At 49.6% G+C, this 12,071-nt stretch overlaps 1 protein-coding gene across 1 annotated transcript in view; it reads left to right on the top strand.

The window, feature by feature from the left end:
- The first annotated feature begins 3,940 nt into the window (after nucleotides 1-3,940).
- The window catches only part of HS3ST3A1 (heparan sulfate-glucosamine 3-sulfotransferase 3A1), a 103,180-nt gene continuing 95,049 nt past the window's right edge, over nucleotides 3,941-12,071 (top strand). Inside the window, exon 1 of the mRNA XM_047833955.1 lies at nucleotides 3,941-4,655. Within this exon, the coding sequence (XP_047689911.1) occupies nucleotides 4,057-4,655 (599 nt within the window). The 5' untranslated portion in view covers nucleotides 3,941-4,056. The remainder of the gene's footprint in view (nucleotides 4,656-12,071) is intronic.

Below are 12,071 nucleotides of genomic sequence, written 5' to 3'. Positions count from 1 at the left end.
ATATATAAGTAGTTATATATATAACTTATATAAGTTATATAAGTTATATATATAATAAGTTATATATATAATATATATGTTAATATATATATTAACTATAAGTTATATATATAACTACTTATATATAAGTACTTATATATTAGTTATATATATAATAAGTATATGTATATAACTTATTATATATAAGCTATTATATATAAGTTAATATATATATTAACTATGTTATATATATACTACTTATATATACAACTTACATATACTTATGTATATAAGATTATACAGAAATATATATAAATAATGTATAATATATATAAATAACTGGCCAGTATATTAATCATGGTCATTTCTAGGCCAAAAAATTTGAAATTTTGGGTATGATTTGTTTTATTCTTTATGCTTTATTGTGTTTTGCATTTTTTAAAGTTTCTTTTTATGTATTTTGAGAGAAAGAGAGAGGGAGAGAGCACATGCGGGGGAGGGGCAGAGAGAGAGGGAGAGAGAGAGAGAATCCCAAGTAGGCCCCGCACTGTCAGCACAGAGTCCCAAGCCGGGCTCAAACTCATGAACTATGAGATCATGAGCCGAAATCAAGAATTGGACGCTTAACTGACCGGGCCACCCAGGCACCCCTGGGTGCTGCATTTTTAAAAATAGCTTAAATGATTGCTTTTGGGGCAGGTAGGAGAAAGTCATTCTTAAAGGGATTCCTCACCCTAAAATGTAAATCCACTGTGGGTGCCACGTGAGAGAAGGTAAGCAAGTGCCTGTACAGCAGAGTGAACGGGTTTTTGAGATCCAGGGCTGGGAAAGGTCTGAGGGTAAGGCACCAGACAAGGACGCCAGAGGAGGAGTGAGTGCTCACTAGGGAAGATGAAAGAAGCTGGAAGTCACCAAACATCAACCTCATCTATGTCACTCCCCCTCCCCCACCAGTAGGAGACCAGATTCTATGACAGCAGACCCTTTTCCTGGCACAACCTGATCATTTTCAAGGAGTGGCTATGTGCTCTGCCATGGAAGGACAGGGGACAGGGAGAAACAAGAAGAAACTGCAACTAAGTCCATTGTACTTGTTTTCATGGCCATTTTTTCTCTCTCAAAGAGTCCCGGTAACGATCAGCTGCAATTGCTTTCCATTCTAACAAATGCATCTGAGTGGATCAAAGAAAAAGTATTTTCTAAGGAGTTGTGGAGTGGGACTCTCACAAATGTTATCCAGAAACTTTAATCAGGTTTCTGCATGTTTTTTTCCTGATGAGACAAAATGCCACAGTCTTCCCTCCTGCTGTTTGGTCAAAGATCTTTCTTTCCCTGACTGCTTCCCTGAGCTATTCATTGCCTTAGGTGGTCTGGGTCCCAGCAATGAAGCTTGCTTCCTCTGTGAAGGGTTTCCTCCAAAGGACTTTTTCCTTCTAGATTTTTTAATTTCTAATGTACAGAGCCGCCCTAGGTATTGTGAGTGATCCTGAAACTATGTCTCCTAAGTAGGGGAGGTCTTCAATATCCACATAAAGAAAATACCTATGTTTGAAATGTGAAAGCAGAAATGCACGACATTGTAACCTGTTGGAGCCAGAAGGGAATTTGGAGACCATCATTTCCCCAAGGAGGAAACCAAGGCCTGTTTGTCAGCATTTGTGAGACAGCATATGCTTTCAGACTAACTTTAAAATGGTGTTTGATTTTTTTAAATCCTCCCCCCCCCCCCCCCCCCCCCCCGGCAAATCGGACTGAAACGTCTAGAGAAAAAGTTCAAAATATATTACAGCTCAAAATAGTATTAAAACTGAACTGGTTTGTCGATATCCAATTTTAGGACACAACGAGACCTCAGACCTTGGTGTTCATCCTTGTAAAAGTTCATTGCTTTAAGGCATCAGAAGCTAATAAGCTCTTGGCTCGTTTGTAGAATAGGTTGGGATTGGTACTTCTCAACACAAAAACGTGTCTAGCAAGCCACAAGTACCCCCCAAGCTCCACCCAAGCATAGAGTTAGAATCACCAGCTCTTCTTTGGAAGGTCGAGGCGGTCTTCGCTGACTTGCACTTCCAGGGTCAAATAGAGCACGCAGCGCAGGAAGGCAGGCAAGAGGAAGGCTGGAAAGTCCCAGCAGTGGGCAGCAGAATTCCCTGGAAGGCACAGGACGCCGAGCCTGCTGCGGGGCCAGGTTAGCGGGCCCAGAGAGCTGCCTCTGTAATTTACACGGGCTGGTGCCCAGCTGCCAGGCTACCGCCCACACTGCCGGGCGTCCCGCTGAGACCAGGAAGCTAGGAAATCAGCAACAAATCAGAATGGAATAAAAAAAAACCCTCTACCTCATGCAGGTTCCACGGGCCACCTCCCTCCATTACACAGCAAGGTGATTTGTATCCCTTCCTGACCTACTCTCAGCGGAACGCGCGAAGAGGATATAGGGTCAGGGGAGGCAAGAGAAAGAGGAAACCGCTGTTTACGGAAGGCAATTGAACTCCTTTACCGAGACGCGTGCGCTCACGCGCGCGCGCGCGCACACACACACACACGCACACGCAGCAATACAAACAACATAAAAAAAATTCCTTCGTCAAAAGCTGGGCACATGGATTTGGAATCGGAGCTGATTATTTTTATTTTTATTTTTATAAACCTCTTCATTTCTCTCCTTGATTCTACTGGCTCATTTCCCAAGAGGTGGTTCCTTTCTCGGTCCTGGGGAACTCTCGATCATCCTAGACGAACACAAGCCAAAAACAACCAAAAGCAAAGACGAAATACCGCCCTCGGGAGAAAAGGCTTCGCTCGCCCTTGGCCCGCGGCGGACCAACTCCGTAGGTGCAAGTCAAGCAGGAGCTGCTGGGAGGAATTCGGGTCGCCCGAGACAAACGGGGGCGTGGCGAGCAGCGCGGTACGCGCAACTGAAGCCAACAAAACTTCCAGAGGGCCGGGGAGGTGGCAGGGGGCGGGGCGGGGTAGGGGAGAATGTAGGGACACAGGCGGGAGCGGGGACTCGGAGGAGGTCAGTGCTGCGTTGGGCTGAGCCGAGTCTGAGAGGTGGCTCGCCGGGTGGAAGTCAGGCCCCCGGGGATCCGGCCGGTCCTAGCTGTCAGTCAGACTCCCCCGGAGCCCCCAGCTCGCCGGAAAGGGGGCGAGGCTGCGGCGGTGCGGGGAGTGGAGGGAGGGCGGAGTGGGGAAGGGGCGTCGCCCCGATCGCCCCCGCCCTCTCCGATGTCATTGGGCCGACGCTGCGGGGTCCGCGCCACCTTTTCTCCATCCCACCCGGTCCGCCCGGCTGCGCTCGTCAGGCGGCTGGTGCGGCCCGGGACGTTGACGTCACCGCCAAGTTTGCTGCCCTCGGCGCCCCACGTGTGGCGGCGGCGGCGACCGCCCGGAGGCGGCGGGGGAGCGTCTGCGAGCGCTGTGGCCGCGGCCGCTGACAGGTCCTGCGCCGCCGGGCTCCGGCGCGCCGCACCCAGGTGGGGACCGAGAGCAGTTTGGAGCAGCCGGGAGCGCACAGAAAGGGGCGCACGGCTTGGCGCGGGCCTCGGGCTCCCGCTCGGGCAGCGGGACTCGGCGGGACCTCGCAGCGGGGCGCTGAGGGCGCGCCCCGGCGGCCACGGTCACGAAGGAAGAGGCACTGTCGCACGCTGTGGTCTGCAGCGCATGGAGCTCCGCGGCCCCGGGGCCTGGAGTCTCTTCCCCGCGACCGAGCGAGGGATGCGCGATCGCTGAGCAGGGATCCAGGCCGGGAGGCCGCTCGGGGCCGGGGCTGAGACGCGCGCCTTCGCCGCCGCCAGGACTCCCCATTCCGGTCACTGTCGCAGAGCGCGTCCCCAAGGCTCAGGACTCGGGGGAGTCTGAGACGATGGTTTCTTAAGCACCGCACCACGTCCCCCTCCCGCCCCCTCGACCGGAGGCAGGGATCCCGCGCCGGGCGCCCGCGGCTACGTCTCCGCGGGGCAGCGCGCACGGCCGCAGAGACGCACGGGCGATGCGGGCCCCCCCGCACGAGGTCGCGGCCCCCGGCGGAGTCCCGGCCTAGCATGGCCCGCGCGCGGCCCGACGTCGCCTCCGGCTAGGATGGCCCCTCCGGGCCCGGCCGGCGCCCACCCCACCCCGGCCGAGCCGCTGTCCCGCAGCATCTTCCGGAAGTTCTTGCTGATGCTCTGCTCCCTGCTCACGTCCCTTTACGTCTTCTACTGTCTGGCCGAGCGCTGCCAGACCCTGGCGGGCCCCGTGGTGCGGCCGTCGGGCGGCGGCGAGGAGGCGGGGGCCCCGGGGCGCGGCGCCCTGGCCGGAGGCCCGAGGGAGCTGGCGGTGTGGCCCGCGGCGGCGCAGAGGAAGCGGCTCCTGCAGCGGCAGCAGCGGCGGAGGCGCCGGCCGCCCGCGCCACGCGACGACGGCGAGGAGGCGGCCTGGGAGGAGGAGCCCCCCGGCCTGGCCGGAGGTCCCGGCGGCTCCGGGGCCGGGAGCAGCGCGGCCGAGGCCCCGCCGGGGACCCTGGCCCTGCTGCTGGACGAGGGCAGCAAGCAGCTGCCGCAGGCCATCATCATCGGCGTGAAGAAGGGCGGCACGCGGGCGCTGCTCGAGTTCCTGCGCGTGCACCCCGACGTGCGCGCCGTGGGCGCCGAGCCCCACTTCTTCGACCGCAGCTACGACAAGGGCCTCGCCTGGTACCGGTGAGCTGGCTCCGGGTGCCGCCGGGGTGGGGGGTGGGGGGCAGCCGGGGCTTCGGGTGGGCGAGGTGGGGGGGGGACCCCTCTACTCACCTCCCTCCCCATTTTCTGCAGAAGGCAGAAGGTCATCAGTAATTCTTGGGTTCGGGGGTCTCGTTCCCCACCGTGCCTTCTGTTTGCAGGGAGGTAGGTGTTGAGAGGGGCGGTGGGAGGGACATTTTGGCCTTGATGACTTTTTCTTTGGTTTTTGGGATTTCCTTTCCCTCAAACAGCCAATCTTCCTCCTCTTTTTCTTCTGCTCTGCGAAAGTATCCCTGTTGTGGGCTAAAGGGGGGGGGGGGCGTACTTAAGTTAGAAACCTGTTCATCAATTATTAGGCAACGTCGTTTACTCCGTGCCTTTCCCAAGAAAGCCTGTTTTTATTTCTTCTCTATCTGCCGAACAAACCCCCGGCTCACGCTTGGTCTTTGCCATCAGGCATTCATTTCCCTTGACCCTTTGCCAGATCACTGTCCTAGGTGGTAAGTAATCTGGAGACTTAGTAAAAGTGTCAAGAACCAGAAGCTAAGGCAGTCGGGAAATCTAGGTCTATGTCCGGGCAGGAAAGGTTTCCTGGATAATAACTTTTGTTTGGAGTGAGGAATGACTTTTGGAAAGTGTTTTCTGTATTTAAAGGGGAAAAAAAGTACCTTGTGTCTTGGGCCTGGCTGAAACTTTTCTAAAGATCTTCAAGCACTTCTCTTTACAAATGAGGTAGCCAATTTTTTTTTTTTTTTAAGAAGAAAGACGGGTGGGGGGGTGGGGGGGGGGGTGGGAATGACACTGGTCACATTGTGAACAACTCTCCTAATAAAGTTTAGGAAACAGGTCTGATTCAGATCTTAATCTTAAATTTGCCAGTCTTCTCAAATTTAGACCACCTTTAATAACAGAATCAGCCAAACTCCAGTAAATCCAAGTGTCACCTGGATTTTGTTTGCCATAAAATATTGGCATGTTCTTTTTTCTCGGAGAACAAGGAAAAATCGTGTGGCCAGAATTTTCATTTTTTAAAGTGTAATCTATTTCATTAAGTATGCATTCTTTTTGTTATTTTAAGTGAAACAACATTACAAAAGTTATGACACAATTCAGATATATTTCAAAAGTCCACTAAGTAAATAATTCATCTCCAAAACAAAAATGAACATGATCTGACAAGTTTATTTACTTGAGGGGTCATGCATACCCCTCGGATTGATTTCGGGAGCCGAATTTACAGTAATCCAACTCATGAGAAAACATTTGGTCTTAAAAGTCAAGTTCAAACATTAAACACTTTCAAAACAGTAACTTTCCATTTGTTGGAAAGAAAAACAAACAACCTTCCCTTAATATAGAATATATATCATTTAAAATCATCAGCCACTTAAAAAATCCCCTTGTGTTTCTGACATTTATGTTGTATCCTCTGGGAAGTTCTTATAAAAATGACCTGTTGAATCTGGAAACAACAGGTCCTTCTTTTTAGCACAAAGACTTCTCTGTTTTTTCCATCAAGGACACAAGAAAGAAGTGATTAAAGACCCCTAAAACTCTTATCTGTAGCAGTTTGCATTGAATCGGGCCTTGCACGGTGCTGTGAGTGAACACATTTCAAGCCAACTTCGCGGAACGCCTAAGACAACTTTTGACTCTGAGGTGCCATTAAATATGGTGAAATATGTAGTCCTAAAAACCCTTTATTTTCGTATTGCTGTGTAGCCTTTGTTTCCACAAAGTAGGATGGTTTCTTCTTCCAGAAGTGAGTCCTTGTCTCTACAGACCTGGATCTTACTTTACGTGAATCTTTCTAAGCTCATGTAAGAGAAGGAAGGTTTCAAGGTAACTAGAAACACAAGTATTAACAAAAGAAAGAGCCGTAAGCTTTTAGGTCACTCTCTCTTTTGGAAACTAGATGCACGCTGTAAAGTAAATCTCTCCTTGGATTGTTTATTTCAGCAGAAGAGTGCTGTAAAGCAATTTACGGTGGTTACAAAAATACAGTAGACTTCATGGTTTGGTGAATTTAATTTTCTAAGTGTTGGAGTAATGTCTTTGTTTTACCATTCGCAATGGTGTTTTATTGGATGCATAAATTTAAGTTTAACTCAATTACGTATAAAAATCTTATTAAAAAAAAAAACCTCCACCTATGGAGCCAGGATCGTGTGATTAGTTAATGAAATTTTGCCACAGTTCTCTTTGATCTTGTCTCTGAACTTGCGAGTCTGATGTTCATGAGAAAGATTGAAGACAAATATATATATATATATATATATATATATATATATATATACATTCTCTTACGCAGAATGCTACTTACCTATATTAAGTGCATGTTACGGCTTTGTGTTTAGCCCATATTTACAGTTAGGGATTCGGTGAGACCTTCCGGAGTCAGCCCCAAATTTGTAATATGGGATTTCTATCACATACTTCTGTCTCCCCCCACCGCCCCACCTCACTTCCTCCCCACACATGAACAGAAGGAAAACTCCAGTGTTTGCGCCCTGAAGTGAATTATGGAAGAAAAAAAAAACCCTGCAAGATATTTTTTAGATGCTCGTTGACATGGGACAATCTTGTAAACCCAGCCTTGTTTTTTTTGCCTGGTGAAATCTCTCAGTAGGCCATAATAGTTCGTTGTGGCAGCGCCCCCTACCGTCGTGACAGAAGGAGAAGTGTGTTCCTGTTAGGAAGTTGGAAAAAAACACCATGGACAATGAGTTTGAGAATTAAAACCACCCCGGCCAGGATATCTCGTAAATTTCTCTCACTGAGAGAAAACATAAAGTACTTTGTAAATTGCACCCCGAGAATAGTATAATCTGTTTCTTCGTGGGAACAGATTTGTAGTGATGGCAAGAAAATGAAATTTTACTGCAAATCTCTAAAAAAATGGCTTCAGTGGAGTGTTCTGGGGATGAAACTCCACCCTGATGGGGTTTAAAACAACATTCCGCATTACTTAATTTAGCAGACATGATATCAGGACAACAAATGTCTGTGGCTTACGTGTCATGGGAAAGCAATCCTTTGCAACGAACAGTCTGCGTTTCCATTATAGGGGTGGCGGGTTCGTAAATGAAAGTAGGGAACTGTTTTATTAGCTTTAAAACTTTGGGAGTTTAAGAGCAGGTGAGCTTGGAATGGAATAAAGAGGCCCCCCTCTCTCCCTGTGTATTTCTGCACCAACAAGATGCGGTTTGTGTGTGTGTGTGTGTGTGTGTGTGTGTGTGTGTGTGTGTAAGATAAGAGATACGTATTTATAAAGTATTTAAAGGATGTAGTGTTTAAAGGACTGCGAACGTACGTATACGTAACACTTCAGTTTCTGTTTGGACGTACCTAATCTCCTAGAGCATATTTCTTTCCTACGCTGTGATGTGTTTTTTTAGTAATACTGGATAATTTGAGTGAAGAAGAATATCACTAAAATATTGTACTCTTACAGGATCCAGGAAGATCAAAGATCACTCAGCTTGTAGTTTAGTAGAAATGAGTTCTTCCCCCCTCCCGTCCCCCACTCCCCACCACAGCTTCGTCAAAATTTCAAGTGTTCTGGCCTCTAATGATCAGTGCCTTGTTTTTCACGTCCCCCTGAAGAGGCAGACAGAACAGAGGAACTTTCGGTTCCTATCAGGGGAAACCGGCATTTCTCAGCAGCTGGGAGCAGCTGCAGAGTACCTCCCTGTGCCATTTTCCCCCCTCCCGAGCCACACACCCCTTCTGCATGAAGGGGTGGAAATGAAATTCGAGCCAAGGGAGCTGCGAAGTCTGTGGCCACCCATGCAAGGTCATGTGGACTGAAGTCCAGAGAGGCTCTTCTGTCCTTAGATCGGAGCGAAGAGCGCTGAGAAGGGGTGTGGGGTAGGAGGAAAGCGGGAAGACGTTGCTTTGGACCGCGAGCTGAGGGTGCACGTGTACAGGGGGGAGGATGTAATTTCTCTGGCGCATATAGTTCCCCGGGGCTGAGAAGCCACAGTGTTGTCATTTGTTAGCTGAATGTCTGTACTCTGGGCTTAGCATCCCAGTAGACTGCCCCAGCAGTACCAGTCAGACAGCCTAGTTCTTGTGTGTGTGTGTGTGTGTCCACGCGTACGTGCAAAAGCAGACACCTAGTAGGTAGGGAAGGTGATGAAATTGGTAACAGACAAGTTATTAATTGGGGGAGGAGCTTCTGGACAAGATCAGACAGCCAGCATACGGAACAGCTTCTTGATGATTGATTCCAGGCATGAAAAACAACAGCAACAAAAAACACTTAGGTGGTGTAGCCCAGAACTGGAATACTTTGCGGGCGTGAATACTCGTTTAGAACAATGAGATTTATCACGTACGGATGCGTTTTGTGGATACATTCGATGTGAGATGCATGACTCTCTTGGATTGAAAACTCCTCCTTGATATGATCTGCTCTCCACTTAAAAAGAAAGCCCTGGGGCCAAAATATTTGTCTCTTCTACGTAAGTCTGTTGATCGGCCCGGGAAAGAATAGATGCCAGGTCTGTATTTTGGAGGGGTCATGGGAATAAAACAATAAGCCTGTGCAATTAACGACATCAGGGGCCGACCTTCCACAGACCAGATGCTCACACTGTGAGGAGACTGTCACAGAGTTGCTACAATATTAACAACGAAGGGCCTCACATCTCTAAGGGATGCATTCGAACAACTGTAAGTCGCAGTTACCATGGGACAGATTGCCGGGCCCCATTGGGAACTTCACACACGTAACGCTTTCCCTTGGGGGAGGGGACATCCTCTTCCACCCAAGTAATGGTAACTTGGCTGATAGAGAGCGTCCTCTCTTGGTACGTTTCCCGGTGATGTCCGCCTCCACGCTTTTGGAAAATTGGTTTCTGCCGAGGGGATGAGTTAACAGTGGTGAAAACGAGGTTTATCATTAAATCTGTGCCTTTAATTTGTAATGGGAGTCCTATTGTAACTACGGGCATGTAGAAGGAACATCTTAAAATGTTTGATAGCACATTCGCTAACTGGACACAGTTGAACCCTCTCGGGGGGTGGGGGGGGATAGTGATCCAGTTGGTAGATAAACTGATGTGAAACCAGAGCTTAGAAATTGGGTCAGCGCTGCGTTCAGGGCCCTCTGAAACCTCTTCCCAGTTGCTCGCCTCTGCTCCTGCGGTCGTGAGTACCATGGCTGTGACCGTTAACATTGTGACCCTGTGATCACTTGAGGACCGTATTCCAAAAGTTCAGAGTTGACCTGTTTCAGAACCCGTCAGATGACCGTGCGTGTCAGAAAAGAGGAAGCGTTCATTACGAGTGAACTTTAGTGCTTGCCGTTAGGCGCGGGACCCTCTTGCACAGCCGAAAAAGAAAATCAGTGGAGAGCAGCCCACGTTGAAGGTGACATCTGGTGCCACCTAGTGGGAGGGAGAGTCTGCAAGGGACCCAAGCCGCTGAACTTGGGGAGAAAAACCTCCCTTACCAGAGAGTAAAGTGCAGTCTTGATTAGGGAAAGGGGGGCGGGTCGCCTTTAGGTAGCATCTTACAGCAAGGATGGTCTGTTGGGCGTGGCTGAACAGTGTTTTTTTGCCTGTCTGCCTGAGCTCGCTCCTTTCAGGCAGGGGGTTGATCCTTTGGAGAGGAATCAAAGAGACTTGCCTTCACAATAAACCTGAGAAACAAGATATAAGTGATTAGGAGATTTATATTGGAAACGTGCATGAGTGAAACGGGATGCCTGCTGCCCCAGATTAGTTTGGTTAGTGTGTTTTTCCCCCCTCCCTTTCTGTAAGCCAGCTTCAAATGAAAATACTTCCAGATGATTTTAGTTCTACAGCAGTGATGCAGGCGTATTCCTTCCCCCGAGCTGTCCAGGAACAGGCACCGCACAGAAGCCTGTTTCACCCCGATTCCACAGACACACCGTGAAGATCCTGCCCATGAGGGACAGTTGCACGGGAAGATGATTTCAGGGTCCCAACGGGAGAGCCCTTCCTGTGACTGCAGCCCAGTGCCTGGGGAGGATGGAAGCGGGGGGAGAGGGGTGGCGATCAGGTGAAAGTAAGGCAGGGGGGAGGGGAAAAATAGGAACATTAGAGCGGAGAGATCGGCAGACCCCAAGTGTAGCCAGGCGATAATGTTAACACTGCCTTGTATCACGTGGAGATCACACACCCCCGGTATGTGGCAGCAAGGAGGGCACCTCACCTGTGGGGGTATTCTTCCCCCAAATCCCTAATCCCAGTCTAATGAGAAAACATTGGACCAACCCAAATGGCAGGGTAGCTACAAAGTAAATCCCTGACCACCGGTATTTTTTTTTTTAATTTTTTAACGTTTATTTATTATTGAGAGACAGAGAGACACAGACCGTGGGCAGAGGAGGGGCAGAGAGAGAGGGAGACACAGAATCCGAAGCAGGCTCCAACTCTGAGCTGTCAGCACAGAACCCGACCTGGGACTCGAACTCGCGAACCACGAGATCATGACCTGAGCCGTGAAGTTGGACACTTAAGTGACTGAGCCACCCGGGTGCCCCAAAGGTATTCTTAAAAAAATAATCAAGATCATGGGGTGCCTGGAAGGCTCAGGCAGTTAAGCATCATGACTCTTGATTTCGGCTCAGGTCACGATCCCACGGTTTGTGGGTTCGAGCCCCGTGTCGGGCTCTGTGCTGACCGTGCGGAGCCCGCTTGTGATTCTCTCTCTCCTTCTCTCTGCCCCTGCCCTGATCATGCTCGCTCTCTCTCTCTTTCTCAAACAAATAAAGTCAAGATGGTGAAAACCAAAGACCGGTAAACTGTCACAGATCAGAGACTCCTCACCAGTGAGTAAAAACAGTGCGGGACCTGATTAGATCCTGTTGGAGGAAGGACGTTGGTGCAAAAGCTGGTGAAATGGGTATTGCGCGTCTTTAGGTTTCGTTCGTGGAATTAGACCAAGATCAGTTTCTAGTTTTGATCCCCGTCGTAGAGTCTTGTAAGATGATCGCCTTGGGATCTGGGTGGAGGGGTATCTGAGGCTTTGCGGTGCCATTACTGGGGAGCAGTTTTAACATCCCGAATTGCTCTAAAACCAAAGGATGCCCGACAGCGTCCAGGGATAAAGGCTTCAACTCCTTCGCACGCCAGCTCCCTTTTGTGCCTTCCTCCTTCTTTCCTTCCGAAGGCCCCCGGCACAGCCCTGCCAGCTTCTCCCCTGCACTGCCAGCACCTGTTGCTTCCAGACGTGCTGACCTTTCTCTCGGCTTATTCCGTAGTAAAATTGGCTCACGGCTCCCTCCTACTCTCTTGTCCCTGAAACAGACACAGAGACGGTTTTGTTTTTCTTTCTCTCTCTCTTTTTCTCTAATGGCTGGCACATGTAAAGTGAAGAAGGCGTGAAAAGTCACCCACCCTGACCGGATCCTCGTGCCGGAGAGCA

The sequence above is a fragment of the Prionailurus viverrinus genome, chromosome E1, assembly GCF_022837055.1.
Source record: "Prionailurus viverrinus isolate Anna chromosome E1, UM_Priviv_1.0, whole genome shotgun sequence".
NCBI lineage: Eukaryota > Metazoa > Chordata > Mammalia > Carnivora > Felidae > Prionailurus > Prionailurus viverrinus.
This window is presented reverse-complemented; position numbering and strand designations above follow the sequence as displayed.